The 20,013-nt window shown below is 48.5% G+C and overlaps 1 protein-coding gene across 2 annotated transcripts in view; it reads right to left on the bottom strand.

The window, feature by feature from the left end:
• LOC125442741 (vascular endothelial growth factor receptor kdr-like) overlaps positions 1-20,013 on the bottom strand; it is a 264,688-nt gene that overhangs the window by 75,439 nt on the left and 169,236 nt on the right. For both annotated transcript variants that reach the window (XM_048514384.1, XM_048514385.1), the window contains exons 12-13: positions 19,231-19,339; positions 8,331-8,624 (exon numbers count right to left, since the gene is read on the bottom strand). In XM_048514384.1, coding sequence (XP_048370341.1) covers positions 8,331-8,624; positions 19,231-19,339 — 403 coding nt within the window. The remainder of the gene's footprint in view (positions 1-8,330; positions 8,625-19,230; positions 19,340-20,013) is intronic.

The following is a 20,013-nucleotide window of genomic DNA, read 5'->3' as shown; positions in this document are numbered from 1 at the left end:
GCGTCAGAAAAAAAAAATAACCTGAAGATTAGTGCACTTAACTACAGAAATCCAATCAAATGGGAAATGATTTTCTAAATAATGTATTCCGTCGAGCTTCCAGCAGTGAGATGAAAGCAAGTCTCCAAAAACACGGCCTTCAAGGAAATGCAAAGGAAAGATCCTAGTCCTCATGGATGCCAAGAGCAGCTTGGCACATGGCTGTAAAGTAGGCCAGATGCTCTTGCTTTTACACCATCCCACAAATGTAGCCTGGCAGCCACTTCCAATAGATGCTTTGGGCAGCCCTTGGTCATGGCCAGTTGGGCCATTTGGCTCTCCCTCATCCTTACCACCACTGCAAGAGGGTCTAGAACCTGAGTATAAAGGACAACTCGGGTTTTCCAAACCCCCATGGCGATTCAACCCCCATCCCAAACCTGGTACCCTGGAATTAATCCCCTTCTGGTAGTTTGGCTGAGAACGGGGTAGGACACTTGCCTACGCAGTTAAACCACACCAATAAAAGCATACAAACACCAGGCAAGTGAGTATGTATGATAAAATGAAAATATCTAACTCACAAAAATGAAGATAGGTAGATCTGCATAAGTCCAGCATCACCAGGATGGTGCTGACAAGATACCGTATATACTTTTCGAAAGTATAAGTTTCCATTCTGAATATGTAAGCTGAGGGCACCCTAATTTTACCACAAAAAACTGGGAAAACTTATTGACTCTCCGTACATGTAAGGTCGGAGGGTGGTAGAATGCAGCAGCTACTGGTAAAATTTCAAAACAAAAAATAGATACTCAATAAAAATTACATTAATTGGGAGCATCAATAGGTTAAATGTTTTTTGAATATTTATTTCAAAGAAAAACGGTAAACTAGCTCTGTAAGTGGGAAAGAGGGTCAACAAAAACAATATGGTCTCAACAATAGCTTTAAAAGTACAAAAACCTTAGCATAATCAGCAACCAAGCTAAAACACAAGAGTTAAAATCCATCAAAACTGGATTCCTCCTCCTCATCTGTATGTCCAAACAGAGCTTCAGCTATAGCTAGTGTGAGGTTATCAGCACAGACTAGGGCACATACAGTTGTATATAAATACCATATATACTCGAGTATAAGCCGACCCGAATATAAGCCGAAGGAGGCTTTTTTCAGCACAAAAAATGTGCTGAAAAAGTCGACTTATACACGAGTATATATGGTAGTTCTGATCCTTTGCTGGGCAGGATGATTTTAAGGATCCAGAATGTCTGTTCTGTTCTCTCTCTGTGTTCACTCTCTTTGTTTATACTATTTTATAGGAGCTAACTGCACCTGTCCCATTTGACCTTGCTGTGATCAAAAGCAGATGTTTAACTGCTTGGTTCACTCAAGGATAATCAGCTGTTCATCCTGAGCAACCTTGCCAAAGACAAGGGGAAAGACAATATCCTCATGCCACCCCAAGCGGCTTCTTGTTCCACTCAGGGCCAGAGGCATAGCACCAAGGGGGCTGGGAAATCCGTGATGCACTGGGTTTGCACCCCTATGGGGGTGTGGCGAGGCTGTGGCGGGGGCATTCCGGGGCAGGATGGGGGCATTCCGGGATGGGGGCAGAGGACGCACCAGTGCACTTTCCCCCCTTGCTACGCCTCTGCTCAGGGCAGGAGCTGTCCCCAGCCTTGCCTCAAAATGGCAGTAATGAGGATAAGGGGCTCAACGGGTAGCTGATTCTGCCAGGTAACAATCTGGAGCAAACATCACAGTTGAACATTAATTCAGATTCATTCCCGGAGAGAGTCTCTTGTGGTATAAAACACCACAGGAGTCTTGCAGCATCTTAAAGACATTTTCATTCTAGTCTATTCATTTATTTCTGGCACTATAGAACCAGAACAGAAGCAAGTGGGGAAGGAGGCATAAGTTTTAAGAGCCTGGGGCCATTTCCTATTGCTCTTTTTGATTGTCCCCTCAAACACATATTCTTGTGTCTTGGGAAGTGCAACTCCCTCCCTAAATCTAACACTTTCAACATACTACATTCTGCTCGAGGACTGCGGAGTCAGCTTGTGCTGGAGGGGGTTGCACTCCGCCCCCCCCCCAAAGGAGCAGGGGGCTCAGAGCTTGAGGGTGCTGCTGCATCATGACCAACTTTTGGAGCTGAGGGTCAGCTCTTAGTGCCTTTTAACAGTTTTGGCCCTTCCTTGAGAAGTGTGACTTGACCAGAGGGATCCATGCTATGATCACATCTCAGTCAGATTGCTGCAATGCACTCTATGTGGGGCTGCCTTTGAAAACCATTCAGAAACTTCAACTGATCCAGAGTTTGGTGCCCAGATTATTGCAGGTGCTGCATCTGGGGACTGCATAACCCCTGCATGGAAAGATTTCTACCGGCTGCCCACCTGTTTCCAGGCACAATTCAAAGTACCGGTTCTTACCTATTAGGCTCTAAGCAGCTTGGGCTCAGGGTACTTGAAGCATGGCCTTCTCCTTGACTCTCTGGCCTACTAGTTAAGCTCATCTTCTCAGCCCTGGCCTCTGCAGAGGTCAGGAAGGTGGCACGCAGCATGCAAAGTTTTTCAGTGTTGGTGCTTTGCCAGTGGGATGCCTCCTGCTCAAGTCTAACTGGGCACCCACCTTACTTTCTCTCAGGCACCAGAACAAAACATTTCTCTTAACTCAAGCTTTTAAGCTAAAACATTTTCTCTTTTTAGCTGGGTATGGTCTGCTATGAACCTGAGACAGAAGCGTATTAAGGGAGAAAAGAGCCCGGTGCACCAGCATGTCCTCCGCCCCGTTCTGCCCCCGGAGCACCCTTGCCACACCCCCACAGGGGTGCACGTCCAGTGTGTCATGCACCCCCTGTCCCCTTGGAGCTACGCCTCTGACCTGAGACATGTTAAGTCAACATCATTTTAAACCACTGTTTGTCCTATGTGCTTTCATGCCATGGCTTGGTTTGTTTTTATTGGCATGTTGGTATGCATCCTGTTTGTCTTTGTTTGTTCCCTTTGTTTGGCTGTTTTGCTGTCTTGATTTACTGCATGACTTGTTCTATTGACTTGTTTTAGAGTCGGGGTTGGTTTCGTTTTATTGTTTGAGTCCTGATCTGCCTCAAGCGGCTCAGTGGAGGGGGTCAACATAGTTCCTAAATAAACATATGGACAGATTCTAGGCTCCCAAAGAGGAGCAAGAACTAGAAGCTGTGCCTCTTCCCCCACCCAATAGTGGGCTGATAGGGTTTTATTTATTTATTTATTTATTTATTTATTTATTTATTTATTTATTTATTTATTTATTTATTTATTTATTTACTTATTTATTTATTTACTTACTTACTTATTTATATACCGCCCTCCCCCGAAGGGCTCAGGGCGGTGAGCATGAATATACGAATAGAGCACAAAATAAAATCAATAAATCTCAAATCATTAAATAAATCATACTAAAATGGCTCTATAGTCTTTGAATCATTAAAACCCCATTAAAGCAGCGTATTAGTATCAAATACAATAAATAATACAACAAGAGGCGGCCTACTAACTAATCCCCTAAAAGAGGGGAGGGACGGCAGGATCCACAAATGTTAACGGGGGGGGGGGGGCATCAGCGGCCAGCCTCCCCAAAGGCCCGGCGGAACAGCTCAGTCTTGCAGGCCCTGCGGAACTCGTTGAGATCCCGTAGGGCCCGCACAGCTGGAGGAAGAGCGTTCCACCAGGCGGGGGCCAGAGCTGTAAAGGCTCTGGCCCAGGTAGAGGCTAGCAGCATCATGGAGGGGCCAGGGATCACCAGCAAATTGGCCTCTGCAGAGCGCAGAGGCCGGTTCGGTACATATGGGGCAAGACATATGGTTGCCAAGCTTCCTCTAGGGTGGGACATCCCTTGCCCTTGATCAGCTGCCCAGTGGGGGGAATTACTGGCGGTGGAGGGAAGCCTAGCCTGGCGGGACAGTGTTTTTTCAGGCAATGCGGCAACGTCACTTCTAGGGTGCTCCGTTAGTGACATCATTAAATTATCAGCAACAATGTGGAGGGTACAGCCGCCCCTCAGGGACTCTGCTCACTCCAAGCCCTCAGTGGCATGGCAAAGGACAGACGGCACAGATTGGAGTGACCCAACACTGTGAACTAGCCCTGCATTCTGGATCTATTCATCTACATTGCTGATCCACAGCAGCGACAGACCAGAGTGTTTAGTTTCAGATTAAGCTGTCTGGACAATTGAAATACTTTCATCTAACAGAGGAAAGAGTCAGTTCCTTTGCAACTCCTTCCACCACGCAGCAGGAGTCTTGCGGACCAAGCAAATGACAGGGGCGGCTCTTTTCAGTTGAAGTGTTTTCTGGACCTGTTTGCAGATAATAACACCCTGACAAGACAAGTGCTGCTGTCTCGGATGAAAAAAAAAGCTGACGCGGGCATTTCCATTGGCTTTGCTGGAGAAATTCTCCCTGACCCAGAGAAAGTTATAGCAAATCCAGTGGCCGGCTGAGAAGCTGTTCCACTCTTTACTTTGCATTTCTTGTTTTTGACCTTGTGGTTTTCACTGTGGGGGTTGGCTTCTGACTTTCATTATCAGTATTTTGCAGTTTCAGCAGGCTTCGGGGAATTTATTTGGTAATAAAGACTCTGTGGTGATTTATAATGAACTGGGGAGAAGCATCTAATTTGCATATTCCCCAACGATTACCATAAACATGGTGGACACCGGAGGACAACTGATTGCAGTCTTGTATTGTGCGGTTGTGTGAGATTTACGAGGTCGCCGATTTTCTGTGAAATCAGAGATTACTGTTTTTATATTATTTGAATATCCCTGTTTAGTAATTTAGTGCCAAGAAAGATGTTAGCATTGAAATGAGCACCGTTTAATTCCCAGGAAAATTATTTTTGACATATTAAGAAGTCTGACCAAGTGCCAGTCGTGCCTTTTTCTGTGGATTACCTAACCAAGAACATCTGGTGCGGCTTTTGACTCCCGTTGTTCAGAAGCCCTCAAAATTATAAAGTAAGATGGGCAGCCACATCCAAACTGGAGGCGGTGGGCCGTGGCGCCAATGCAGCGCTGCCACGCCACTCCCAAAGAGGTTTCCCAGCGGCGTGGGGAGGCTCAAAAAGCGCAAAAGCCTCCCTGCTGCTGAGAAACCTCTACAGGCTGCAATGGTCTTGCGCCAACCAAAAGGCTGGTTTACGTCTAAATCTGCCAGCATTAACACCAGCAAAGGTTGGGAAGCAGCAGCCTAACGCTGGCTCCTCCCCTGCCCGTGCCTCTGGTCTGCTAGCAGTGGGGGCACTGGAATGCTGACGCTATGTCCAGCACATGTTCCAGCATCAAGGAGGGCCGCGGTGGACGCATGGCAGAGGAATTGCCCCAATAAGCTCAAAAATACACACGTTGCACTCTGGCTGTGTCTAATCTTATATATTAATCTTATATATAATTGAACAACTTAACAAAGTTCTTAACAATACAGCATAAGTCTTCCAACTCTTAAGAACTTTGTCAGAGAAATAAGGAAATGTAAATACAAATAGAAGTGTTAAGTTGTTCAATTATCTATAAGATTAATATATAAGATTAGACACAGCCAGAGTGCAACGTGTGTATTTTTGAGTTTATTTGGGCTAATGTTGACATTGCACTCTTAAAGATAGTTGGTGATTGAGAGGAATTGCCCCTCCACTGGGGCAGGTGCAGAGGCGTAGCGCCCAGGGGACAGGGTGGGATGCAACGCCCTGGGCTGAGCAGTGGCGGAGGCATGGCTGAGCCATGGAGGGGGCATTCCGAGGTGGGGGCAGGCGGCACTGTGGCAGGGCACGCTCATGCCCTGGGTGCAGTTTCCCCTCGCTCTGCCTCGGGCAGGTGCCTTGGAGAGGGCAAATGTACTGGAGCGGCCAGGTGGATTCAATCTCCCCCCTCCCTGCCCAAATAGGGCTCTAATTATCACAAGATGTGAAAATCGATCTGGTCTTTGCCTGGGTTTCTTCCTTTGCCTTGATTTCTTTGGGAAATCCTGCTGCCGTTTTGTCAACCATGATGACTCTTTTTTTTCAAAATACATCAATACTCGAACACCCACCAGTTTGGCTTACATCCTGTTCACTAGTCATGTAAAGGGAGCCAATTTCTTTTTTTGACAGGCTGTTCATCTGCTAATAAACATTTTTAGAAAATGTGTGGGGCCAGTGGGACTTTTGTCTGCCAGGGCTGGCGATTGACTGTGCAGACTTTTTTTTAAAAAAAAGGTTACACCACTACATAAACATCTTCACTATGTGACTGAAAGTAAACTGTCTATATGCAAGATAATATTTTAAAATGCCCGGATTTTTGATGCGATGCTTCAAATCATCCTAACCTGAGCACCCCATGTTAATATTTTTTATAACTTCAGCTCACTCTTTTGTCTATTTGGGTGCCCACGTGTGGCCTTTTGTCAGGATGCCTGTAGTTTGGGATTCTGCTTATGCTGCTGTTTCATTGCACTGGGGGGAGGATGGTAGGGGTTAACTGCATTTCTAACTGGTCAAATCCCCACTACCGTCTTAGCCTGGTTTCAGAACACAAACTAACCAGGTTTGAGGGACGACCTCCCCGGTCGAATCCCCACTACCCTCCTAGCCAGGTTTCAGAACACAAACTAACGGTCGTTTGTGTTCTGAAACCTGGCTAAGACGGTAGTGGGGATTCAACCACTGTCTTTTCACTTTTGCTGTGGAATGTGGAGAAGCACCAGGTGGTGTCCAAGGTTGTCTCTTGCCCATCTTATGTTATCTCCTAACACTTACTTTTAGGCGCGCTTTCCCAGGCTGGGAGGGGGGTGGGCTGCCAGTTGTTTTAACTATTGGAGTTTGTGCGGGCTTTTCTCAGTCTTGGCTTTGGCCAGGGAAGATCCTAAACCATTAAAGCTGCTGTTCTTCAACAAGAGTTTGTGTGTGTTTTTGGGATTCTGACACCTTTCCTGCCAACTCTAGTGCTGTTTTGGGGATACATGAGGGATGTCCAATGAGAAGCAGCCAGTGCAACTAGCCCAGTGGTGGTGAACCTTTGGTACCCCAGATGTTATGGACTACAATTCCCATCAGCCCCTGCCAGCATGGCCAATTGGCCATTCTGGCAGGGGCTGATGGGAATTGTAGTCCATAACATCTGGAGTGCCAAAGGTTCGCCACCACGGAACTAGCCCATGTGTCTGCTTCGGGTCGGGCTGACTTACCTTGGACCACAGAATCAATCCCTACCACCATTGACCAACTGCATCTTCTTCCTCTCGTTAGGCTGGTCCTGTGGCATTGCAAGGAAAAGGACAGCAGCGGCAGCAGCAGGGGCTGTGGCTCAGGGGGAGAGTCTCTGCTTGGCATGCAGGAGGTCCCAGGTTTGATGCCCAGCAGAGTGGCATCAGGGGGGTGGAGGGGGGAGAGCAGTGATTCTTGGCATGGAAATATGGGGGTTGCAAGCAGGGCTGTCTAGTCCAGGTTGGGAAATTCCTGGAGATTTGGGGGTGGAGCGTGAGAGGGTGGGAAGGGGAGGGTTCTGTGTATAATGCCACACGCCCCACCCTCCAAGGGCTACTTCTCTCTGCTGTCTGGTGACCAGTGCTAATTCAGGAAAACATTCACGTGGCTGCACTTAGTGTAGTGATGGCGAACCTCTGGCACGGCACTCGGAACCCTCTCTGTGGGCACATGCACACAGAGTTCATCATGCGGGGGGTGGAAAATCACCCCCATACACACACATCTAGGCTGGCCTGGGCCACTGAGCACGACATGCACGCACTGCGGTGAGCAGGGAGGATTCGGCTGGCGGGGCTGGTGTCTGTGCTCCGGGTGGCTGCTGCCTAGGGGGGCAAAGTGGTGCAGAGGAGGCAGAGATGCTGTGAGAGAAAATGAGTGGTGCACGCGGGACTTCCTGGAGGCTAGAGCAGGCTGGCCCCTTCTCAAGCGGGTGGGTTAGAGGAAGAGGGAGCCAACCGGTTTTTTTTTCTAAACTAAAACTTCAGCATTCAGGTTAAATTGCTGGGTTGGCACTTTGCGATAAATAAGTGGGGTTTGGGTTGCAATTTGGGCACTCGGTCTCAAAAAGGTGTGCCATCACTGACTTAGTGGCTGCCCGCCCTGGTTGCAACCACGTTTTCCTTTGTATCTGTGAAATGCTGGAGTACATGGGACCTACTGGTGAGTTGCATTAAGCGTAGGGGGTGGTGGTGTCGAAATTCTGCAAGCACGGGGGAGAGAGGCTGTTGGCTCATCAGCCAGGATCAAGTCAAGCAGCCCTACAGTGGTGGTGAGGTTCGACTAGCTCCTGGGCTTCCAGACCCACCCCTGCTGCCAGCCTCCCAGACTCACCTTTGACGCGGAGAAAGGTACTTTTCTCCAGCTCCTCAGTGCCAGTCAGGTGACTTCGGGCTCTGCACTTATACAGCCCGGCATGGGCTTGAGAAACATTCTTTATATCCAGCGTCAAGGAGATGGAATAGTTGTTGACTTTCTGCCACGTCGAGGTGGTGGGAATGGCCTGCAAGGCGGGATCATACCAAGACAGGTGGTTGTAGATGTACTTGTTGGCTTTGCAGGTCATTTGAACACTGTTTGCCACAATGGCGGTGATCTGCTGATCTGTCTGTAGCTTGGACGGCATATCTGGAGTAGGAGACAAGGAGACACAATGCAGGACTTGAGATGCACCTGGGAAAATGGAGGCCCGTCTGGCTGTCTTGTGGGAGGTCAACAGGCTGAAACTATGTAGGCCCAGGAGGACTGAGAACAGGCAACTGCCTTCTTGCACTGAACAAGACCCTTTGTCCATCAAAGTCAGAATCGTCTACTCTGACTGGCAGCAGCTCTCTAAGGTCTCAGGCAAAGGTCTTCTGCATCACCTCCTGCTAGATCTTTCAGCTGGAGATATGAGGGCTGGAACCTGGGACCTTCTGCATGCCAACCTCCACTGCTGAGCCACAGCCCCTCCCCTGTTTGGGAACTGGGAAGCTCAAACAGTCCAAAAGCAAGCCTGTCTTTCTTGAAAGGAAGATAAGCCTGAATATAAGACCGTTTCCAGGTGTCCTGGTACGCCAGCAATGGTTGCCAGGCGTAGGGTGGCCTGCCTGGAATCACCCAGAGCCTGCGCCTTTTCCACTGTGGAATGAGCTCCCTGGAGAGGGGAAGGACCCCGCCCCCTCCTCCTTGAGGGTCTTCAGGAGGCACGGCCAGGCCTGCCTGTCAGGCAGGGCTCTTGAGAGGGTTTGAATTGGCAGGCATCTCTCAAGAGGGGAGAGAGAGATTTTAGTTTGCTCTTCAATGAAAATATATTTAGCTACTATCGTAAGCCACTGTGAAGAATCAGGGAAGGTGGGATATAAATATTTTAATAAATAAAATACATAAATAAGATTACCCCCATAAAATAGTTACACACAAAAGGTTTTTGAATACTGGACATAGCAGTAACTTGTATGAGAATGTAAGAAGACTCCTCCCTCCCTCCCTCCCTCCCTCCCTCCCTCCCTCGTGTATCTAATCTGGAGGAACCGGGTTTGATTCCCAGCTCTGCCACCTGAGCTGTGGAGCTTATCTGGGGAATTCAGATTAGCCTGTACACTCCCACACATGCCAGCTGGGTGACCTTGGGCTAGTCACAGCTTCTTGAAGCTCTCTCAGCCCCACCTACCTCACAGGGTGTTTGTTGTGAGGGGGGAAGGGCAAGGAGATTGTCAGCTCCTTTGAGTCTCCTGCAGGAGAGAAAGGGGGGATATAAATCCAAACTCTTCTTCTTCTTCCCTGCCTCCCTGCCTCCCTGCCTCCCTGCCTCCCTGCCTCCCTGCCTCCTTCCTTCCTTCCTTCCTTCCTTCCTTCCTTCCTTCCTTCCTTCCTTCCTTCCTTCCTTCCTTCCTTCCTTCCTTCCTTCCTTCCTTCCTTCCTTCCTTCCTTCCTTCCTTCCTTCCTTCCTTCCTTCCTTCCTTCCTTCCTGTAAATTGGGGAAAAATGAAGTAAATAGTAATGATTTTTTTAAAAAATTGGCTTTTACGTAGGACCGGCCATCTCCAAGATAGCTGTCCTCAGTCTTCTATTCCCCCGGGGCCATGATACACGATTTCTGAATTATGTTTTGCTAAGGAGATGGCCGTATGACGCAGGTGGAGTGCTCTGGGACTGGCAGTGGAAGGGGTTATATTTGGGTCTCGCACTGACAAATCCTGCAATTGTTAACAGACGTTGCACACACAAGTTTCCATGCAGGGTATTAAAATATTTACCCTGAGGTGTTCCCCCCCACCCCCACTCTCCCCCCTAAGATATTTTATTTATGTTTCTGTTGTCTGGGAGAATTACATGCTTGTCTCTTTGGAATTATTTATGAAACTTCAGTAGCTGCAAAGAGTTTCTGCCCAGATCAGATGGATCTGAATTATAGATGATCCTTCCACTCTCACCCAAGAAAGAAAATTAAACAGCCACTTGAGATGACAGGAAGAAAGTAACACTCCTGCATCCCCAGGAATCATTCCTGCTGGGCCACTCTATGCTTTCACACTACTTTGGCAAGACAGGTTTGGAAATACAGGTTTGTTAGGAGCAGGCTGTCTTCTTTGAACCTCAGCTTGCCATGAGGATTATGGGCAAGGGGTAATACCTGACCTACCTTGTGGGTAGGCTTGCCAAGCTCCAGGTGGTGACCGGAGATATCCAGCTATTACAACTGATTTCCTTCTCTGATTGAATGACAAGCTTACTGGATTGTGGGAACGTGGTCAGCCTTGTTTACCTCCATTTCAGTAAAGCTTTTGACAGACTCTCCCATCATGTTCTACTAGGTAAGGTTGAAGGACAGCTGGGTGTCTGGGGAGCTGGTTGGAGAATGGAACCCAAAGACTGACTGCCTGTGACATTTCATCTGATTGGAAAGAGGCGTCCAGTGAGAGGGCGTCCAGTGAGAGGGCATTTTTCAATATTTTTATAAATGATCTGGATGAGAGGATGGAAGGAATACTCTGCGGAGGAGTAGCAAATGCCCTGGAAATACAGAATTCAATGAGATCTGAACACACATGATGACATCACTTCCAGCCATGACATCAACAAGTCGATGCTGGCCTTTCCTTGCAGTTAGGAAGTCCCCCCACCAGCCAGATGAACAGGACAGGAGGAGGGGGCTCGGAGTGAGGAATGGAGGGCATGGAGCCGGTCCTGTTGACAGCAGAGGAAACGGCTTGCAACAAAAGGTATAAAGTACAGGCGGGAAGGTAGTAGGTTTTTTACTGCACGAACAGCTCAGCAGTGGAGTCGGCCAACTAGAATGGTGGTGAAGCTCCCTATAACAGCACCTACTCCCTGAGGGTGGACAGCGACCCCAAAAAGGGAGAGAAGCCTGTTGCTGAGGGTGGATATTTGGGTAGCTGACTTTGTTGGCCTGAGGCACTCCCCTCAACTCACGCACACACACAGGCCTCTTAAACAGGACTCCCTGTCAGGGCAAACTAAACTACAGGTATAAAGCTGCCACCAGAAACTGAAGCAAAATAACTGGAACGTCCAGAGAGGCTTTTAGAAAGCTTAAAACACAAAACTGGGTTTTTATTCAACAAACTTCTCTTCTCAGGATGATGGTTCAGAGAGGCACACAAGCGTCACTTTAGGCAGCTACTTCTGAGATGTTACAGAGCACATGCAGGTTGTTTGGCTGTTTCAGTGACAAGCCCTCTTGTTTCCCACCCACCAGACCTCTCGCCTCTTGCGGAAATTTATTTATATATATATATAAATTAATAAATTAATAAATATATATACCGCCCTCCCCCGGAGGGCTCAGAGCGGAAACAAGGCTGTCTCCCCTCAGCCTGAGAATACAGGCCCCCTCGGCCTTGACCCCCTTGGCCTCTGGCTCTCTGTGCCCTCAGACACCCTCTCCTTCGACTGACTCTGAGGACACCACAGGGATCTCTTTGTCACCCCCACTCTCAGCCTGCTTCCCAGACTCTCCATTCCCCAACTCCCCCTTTCTGACAGGCTCCTTCCTGCTTTTATAGCAGACAGCGCACCCTATCTGTGGCTGCCAGCTATAGCATCACAGCCCAGCCAATCAGGTTGCACTCTGGTTATCTCTGGGGTGCTCTTGTCCTGGCTAACTGCACCCCCACAAATTAACCCAATAAGAGTCTAATCCGTCACACTCCCCCTCCCTGGCAGTCTTCAAGCTGCTGCTGGCAAACACTTGGTCAGGGATGTGGTGAGTGATTTAGAGAGCCTTCCAGATGCTCATGTGGGACTGGCCTTTTCAGGCCCCTGCCAGCAGGGCCAATTGACCATGCTGGCAGGGGCTGATGGGAATTGTAGTCCATGAGCATCTGGAGTGCCATAGGTTCGCCACCACAGTTTTAGGCTGCTCTTGCATGGAGAAGGGGGTTGGACTAAACAGGGGTCGGCAACCTTTAACACCCAAAGAACCATTTGGACCCGTTTTCCACGGAAAAGAAAACACTTGGAGCCACAAATACTTTTTGAGTTCTAAAATGAAGATAACACTGCCTTTATTCTCATGCAGGGAGAAGTTCCCTTCTTTGGGGCCCATTTTTACCCATCACAAAAGTGGGGTAAAGTCTGTTTTGTACATGATTCAAATGACCAGCAATAGAACCCTCGCTTTCACACATTTGTGTTGAAAGACGCTGGATTATGCCCCCCCCCAAACCCCTCAAATTCCACTTGGATGGTGGATCAAAATTGGTCCCTTTAATGGGTTAGCCAACCTCCCTGACTGAATCCTCTCTGGGAGAAAATGCCTGCCATGGAGGGTGGACTCTACAGCTGGTATTCCCACTGAGCACGGGCTCCCCCACTCCTGGTCCCAAAAGCCACAGTTTCTGAGAACCACCTCACTCTCGGGATTTCCTCCAGGAGTTGGCAACCCGTGACTACTATGGCTGAGGATGATCCGGCTTCCTCCCTTCCACTATTCAAGCTTACTCCTCCACTTACTCGAGATAAAACTTCCAAGATCCATATTTCCCCATGTCTCTGCCCTCCTTGGCAATTCAGAAGCAAACAATTCCCACCCACCCCCACCTCCTCCTCCCCATCAAACAGCTCCCGACGAGTGCAACCTTTGCAGGGCTGCAGGCACAACTCCCTTTAAAAGCTGACATCGATATCTCACTGGACTCAGCCAGGCTGCCATCCACCAGGAAAGCCCTCGGGAACTCAGTGTGCCGCAAAGGTGCAAGCCAAGGGTCCCCATGGTCCCACCCCCCTAAGAAGGACCTGTGAAATGAGGCCACCCAAAGCAAATGAGGCCACCCAGCAATTCCCTGCCCCCCTCCCCCATTCAAGGGGGGCAGACTTGAGGTTAGGATTGTACTTGCGCTGAAAATCTGTGCTCCTGCAACTCCCTCCCATTTCCCGCCCTTCGCTGCTCACCTGTTCAAGAGGATCCACCAGTTGTGCTCCGCCCCCGCCCTGCACCATCATCACTGCCATCAGCCAATCAGGCAGCTAGGACAGGGAAGCCGGAAGTGGCTTGGGATAGCCGTCTCGGGCTGTGCCTCTAGGAACAGGGCTCTTCCCCATGTCCTTAGGGCTGCACCGGCGAGGCTGAGAGGACCCAAGCCACACGGAGCCGCAGTGCAAGGACGAAAGGGCCGCATGCGGCTCCGGAGCCTCAGGTTGCAGACCCCTGGACTAGAGGCCACTTCCAACTCTATGATTCTATGATCTGCTGGAGACTGAGAACCCCAGGAGAAAATGGCTGCTTTGAAAAGCGGACTTTCTGGCAGTATACTCTACTGAAGCACCCTCCTTCCTTAATCCCCCCCCCTCAGGCTCTACCCCCCCCCCCAAATCTCCAGGTACTTCCCAACCGAGAGCTGGCTACTCTACTTACGGGGCTGTTGCTGGAAGCTCTGTAGACAGAGTTGTTGTAAGCTCTGACACAAGAAAATGATTGTTTTTCTAATGACCACTGTGCACGCATTTAGGGGGAGAAACAAAAATGTGGCCTTATTGTAAGGTGTCCGTTGGATAATAATAGAACTACCACTACTGTTGCACTCTGGCTATAACTAATATTTCAAATACGTATATCTATATATATGAGTTTATATCATTGTTCATATTTTTATATTTCATTAGTTAATATTGGTCATGCTAATGATTGTTATTCATCAGTTCAACTATTTTTAATAATGATAACAAATATTTCCGAATACCGATAATTTCGAGCTAGTATTTAGTTCATACTCTCCCATCAGTTCAACATCCTTAAGGTAAGTATTCAATCAATGCGAAAACATGTATATACATAAATATATTCAGTCCATCTTGATTCATCAACATTTTATATGAATCCACTCAGGTAAGTATTCTGTACGTATGCCTGTGCACAATTTTGGACTTATCATTGAATACGTATATGAATACTTACCTGAGTGGATTCATGTCGTTGATGAATCAAGATGGACTGAATATATTTATGTATATACATGTTTTCGCATTGATTGAATACTTACCTTAAGGATGTTGAACTGATGGGAGAGTATGAACTAAATACTTACCTCAATTAATACGGATGACCCTGAATCTATTTGTTATCATTGTTAAAAATAAGTTGAACTTACCTGTTGGATGTAGTCGACAAGAAATGATTGTATTTATAACTAATGAAATATAAAAAAATATGAACAATGATATAAACTCATGTACCGATATATAGATATATGTATTTGAAATGTCCATTGGATAATGCCAGAGGGAGCTGAGAGTTGTTTTCAACATGGAAATGAGTTTGTATGTGTCCAACTCTGCCAGACTTTGGACTCCTCCAATATGACAAAGCTTCCCAAACTGGAGTTGGCAGCCCTGCTTATACAGCAGCAGATTCCATCACAATAGCTGCTGTATGATGCAGTCTGATGCCAAATGGAGTGTATGGAGCCCTGCCATTCTCACACACTGCTGGGGAAAAGCGACGGGATGTGTCTGTTGTTGCCCTGATCAACAGTGGGCCCAGAAGAGCTGGATTTGAGTCCACTAGCACCTTAGAGACTTTCAAGACGCTCAGGGTAGAGGCATTTGATAGTCAGTGCTCTTCCTTAAATAGAAAGTTTTGACTCTTGAAAGCTCATACTCCAAAAATCTTGTTGGTCTCTCAGGGGCGTCTGGACTTGAATCTGGCTGTTGTACTGCAGAACATGATTTCATCCTGAAACACAAGACGGTGCTCCCCAGAAGCATCTCACTACCACCGCTGGAAAAGGACGCTGAGCTGAAGAGGCAATAGTGCTGTCAGGGACATACTTGGGGGGGGGGGGATCTGGGGAATGGGCTGCAGGCTCAGAAAGCAGGTGCCCAAATCGGGCTGAAACCAGCAAGCCCTGCTGAGCACAGTTACCTCTGAATAAACATTCCCAAGGATCAGGTTGTACCAATGTAGACAACTCGTAGAAGCATGTCACTTTCAAATGAGGAACAAAAGCCTCTGGTGTACATTCATTAGGACTAGTTTATTCCATAAGAGTTCCCTTGGAATGGTGTTAAAAGCACATTTTAAATCCAAAAAAGCCGTATATAATCTGAACCTCCCTCTTCTGAAATAATTAGCCAAATGGAATAGAACCATTCAGTGGTCCAGAGTGGTTCTAAACCAGGCGTCTGCAACCTGCAGCTCTCCAAATGTTCATAGACTACAATTCCCATCAGCCCCTGCCAGCATGGCCAACTCACGCTGCTAAGCTGACGCCCCCCTACTCTTCACATTCTGACATGCTATGTCATTTTATTCCCATCCCAACATTTCTCACATTTCCCACTTTCTTAGCTTCCATCTTGAAAGTGCCACAGGGCCTTTCCCCACTCTCGTCGTTCCCCTCTATGCCGCATGCTGCTCCCAGCACGCAGCATCCCAGGCGCGTGCCCAGGCCATCAAAAGGCGCTGTTAAGAAGAGCGCCTGGGATGCTGCGCGCTGAGGGACGCGACAGCAGCAGCTTCGGGGCGGCTGCGCTGTCGCCGCCCCTCTCAGTGGGGAGTGCCGAGGGACCCCGCGCTACCCTCCTCGAGTAGCTCAGGGCTTAAGGTAAGTGGGGAAAGGCCCACAGACACCTTTTCTTCAGGAATACCGGCTGAGAGGTTTTTTTGGTCCTTCTGCTAAGTATAATTTCTTCATTTTGTGTTTCTGTTGGGCTTTCTGCAGCTTTATTCCAATCTTTTCCAAGAAAACTCAGCAGGCTGTAACTGGCATGAAAAAAGGCACTTCTCTCTCCACATACATCATTATAAGATGAAAATTTTACCTTTGAGGATACACTTTTATTTCACATAAATTTGAATGACTTTGTTTACATGCTCTGGACATAAATGCAGTTAGCATCCTTATTCTGAGTAGATGCAAAACTTATTTTTAAAAAATCCCTGTAAATATATGCCACGTGGCATGTTCTCTTCTGTCAACAGTCTCTGTACTATTGTCTTTGTTTTTTACTACAACTTAGCCATTCAAAATGGCTTGGGATTCCCTAATGCAAATGGGGAAATGCGTTGTTGGGGAAGGTAAACTGTCAGCGTAAATCAAAAGGAAGTCTGGTTTCATTTGTATTTACAAGGAATTAATTGGTTTTAATTTCCTGTCCTTTGCACAATACTCTGCGTAATCTAAAACTGCTGGGCTTTTGCGCATTCCACAGCAGAGCCTGCCAGCAACGGCTGGGTTGCTTTCAGCCAGAACGGACCAGAGAAATCCCCTTGCCAGTCTGAAACAACACAGGGCCTTTCCCCCCCCCCCCCCCCCTAAACATGTCTCAAATGAACACACTGCCTGGGGCAACTGTAACTCCCCCCTCTTGGGGAATTTGGCACCAACTCTTATGATGGCTCTCTAAGGAATGGCTTAAAAGCTTTTGGTGAAGATATCCAGTTGTTCCCAAAGAGTGACATGTAGAGAGAAGTTCTCTCACACAAGAACAGGCTTCCGTTTCTTTCCACGGGGTTTGTGCAGGAAAGCTTTCTGCTGGGTTGCATGATTATTATTATTGAGTTTTAAAAATTATCGTGAGGTCTCTCTAAACAGTACTGCTCTCAACCAATTAAAAAATGTTTAGTAGAGCAACTGCCCTTTCATGTCATGTCCAGAACTGCACCAGAACCAAATAGTCTCAAAACATAAGCAAGTAACCCCTTGATTGATTAATAGTTGCTACTAGCTGCCACCAAGTCACCAGACAGAAGTTTTAATTGATCGGCCCACCAGTCAAAGCCAGGAATGGCTGCAGCCCTACAAAACGCATGACGTTGTCTGGTACTGGCTCTCTGTGTAAGAAAAGTTGTAGGGGTGCGTTAGCGAATCCAGTAGAGCCTCAGAAAGTGCACAGGAATGCCTGTGCCATCTGTCCCCTCCTGGGCTCACACATACGCACATCACAAGATCCCCCAGACACCCGGGTCACAAGATGCCTGAATGTGGATTCGACCCAGACAGGAACGTTTCTCCCCGCACGTATGCAGCCCTCCGATGAGTCGTGAATTGCGCAACTTCCTCCCGCTCTCCCGCCTTCCCAAAACCCTTAATAAAGGTGCCAGGGACCCCAGCTCGGCAGATTGGCCAGATCAGCCAGACCTGCCGCTGGCCTCTCTCCACCAGTTTCCTGATATCGCTGCGTCTCGTCTCTTCATTGCGTCGTCCGTAACGACTTCAAAAAGTGCAGTAAATACTGGGGTAGGGAGGAGACTGACTGTTTGTCAAGCCCCCTCCCCAATCACACAGGCTCAAACCAGCTCTTTAACTCAACGGGCTGCTGACCTGGGAGGCTGTTGGTGGCCAGGGCCAAGCTGCATGCCACTGGCTACACTGCTGGGCCCACTCAGGTTGGACCTGGCTGGTTCACTGCTGATAGGTATAGGTGTGGCCCTCTGAAGTCCCCTGCCTGCCCCAGTCACCACTTGATCTATGCCTGCGGAATCTCACTTCAGGCCAGCCCTGGAGAGCAGAAGCAGGCTCAGAGGAACGTCATCTGCATAGGGCTCCCGGACTGAACTGCCGGCCCACCTCACCTGCTGCAGACGGCTCTCGCAGCTCTCCGGAGCCTTTTAACTTGAGATGCTGGGAGTTGAACCCGGGTCGTCCTCCAAGCAAGCCAAATGCTCTGCCGCTGAGGGCCAACCTAGAGATTATGTTCCACTATCCGGGACAGGCATTTTTAAAGCAGTTGAAAATGCTGAGAGATTTTAGTAGCCTCAAAGTGAACAGAATGCAAGGGGATAAGAACAGCCCACATCCTGTCTCGCACAGTGGCCGACCATTTGCCTTGGAGGACCAACAAGTTGGTCCTCATATAGGCCAGTGATGGCAAACCTTTTTGAGACCGAGTGCCCAAATTGCAACCCAAAACCCACTTATTTATCGCAAAGTGCCAAATCAGCAATTTAACCTGCTGTAGCCTCCAGCGAGTCCCACATGCGCCGCTCTGTGCCTCTCTATTATCACTGGCCCCCGGGCAGTAGCCACCTGGAGCACAGGCACCAGGCCCACCAGCCTCCCTGCTCGCTGAGGTGCACTGCACGGACATCAAGTCCAGTGGCCCAGGCCAGCCTAGATGTGGGGGGGGGGCGATCCCCCCCACGACAAACTCTGTGCACGCGTGCCCACAGAGAGGGCTCTGAGTGCCACCTCTGGCACCCGTGCCATAGGTTCGCCACCACTGATATAGACTTTCCCCTGATGGTGCTGGGATTTAGAGATTTACTGCCTTGGCCTCTGTCTTGCTGCCTTGGCCTCTGCTCTGATCTCCCTGAAGTATCCAGAGAAAGCAGTGTGCAAAGAGCTCCACTGTGGCACATGAAACACCGAAGTTGGAAATCGTCTGGAGAGAAGGTCTGTCCCACTTGGAACCCACCAAACTGACCATAAGGTAGCAGCTCTCTCTGGTGGCTCCCCAGGGGCTTGATAAGGTTTGAAATCAGTTTGGGACTGTCAAAAAAGGGCAGAAGGCAGTTTTATTACACCCCTGCGGAGCTGACTTTCACTTGTTGAGTCCTGCGTTGCCTAGGCTGGCCCACATACAAACAAAAGGAAAGGATTATTGGCATATCATACAGGTTATGCACACACATGTGGCGTTAGTGGTCAGAAACTATCCCAAGCAGGAATGATGAATGGTCATCCCACGCCCCACCCCCCAATGACTGAACATGTTCATATCTATCCCAAAACAGAGTCTTAGTCTCCAATGGGTGAAAAAAATCCCCATGGGTGTCGTGCAGGTATCTTACCTGAGACATAGAACTTGATGCTTCTTTCATCTGTGCCAGCTTTGTTAGAAGCAATGCAGAAGTAGATCCCGGAGATGTTGCTTGCTGTGATTGTCAGGACACTCAGGATCTGTCACAGGAGAAAGAAGAAGTCAGATGGCTGCCTATGGGGGGGAGTGTCGTGTGGACAAATACTTATTTAGCAGAGTTAATGCAATAATGAGGCAGAGACCAGTTGCTTTACTGAAATAAAGTTTACTTACTACAGAGAAGGGAAACTTGGAAGAAAAACAATGAACATCTTTCTTACTAGCTAGCACCAACAGCCAGCTTGCTGCTTAGACTATTACATGGCTACTACGCTATGGATAGAGTGATCTGAACTGAACAAGTGCAGAGTGCAACACAAAGAAGATATATCTAAAGCCTACGTGCAGACCTGCATGTAGCCCACCCAACCAATAGGTATCAATCACCTGGTCACTGACTTCTGACCTCACTAACTAATTAGCATGCAACAATTAACTCCTTCATTACTGGATTGTGTGACTGGCACTTGCCAAATCCCATCAGGGAGCCTCTTTGTATGCACACAAGGTAAAACTAGCAAAGAAGCCAAACAAGGGAGGGGGATTCCCACTGCCCCACGGGTGGTCTTCTTGCCCTGCTTCCCCCCCACCCCCACCCCCGCTGTTCCCTGTCCCCGCCTTTTTGTCCCCTGCCTTGCAACTGTGTCGTCCCTCCTGGCAGCCCTCTCTTCCCTCCCTGCCCCTCGCAGTCCCTGCATCTTCCTTCTGCCTTCTC

Source organism: Sphaerodactylus townsendi, linkage group LG13, assembly GCF_021028975.2.
Source record: "Sphaerodactylus townsendi isolate TG3544 linkage group LG13, MPM_Stown_v2.3, whole genome shotgun sequence".
NCBI lineage: Eukaryota > Metazoa > Chordata > Lepidosauria > Squamata > Sphaerodactylidae > Sphaerodactylus > Sphaerodactylus townsendi.
Note: the sequence above shows the minus strand (reverse complement) of the source record. Positions and strands in the feature narration are given on the sequence as shown.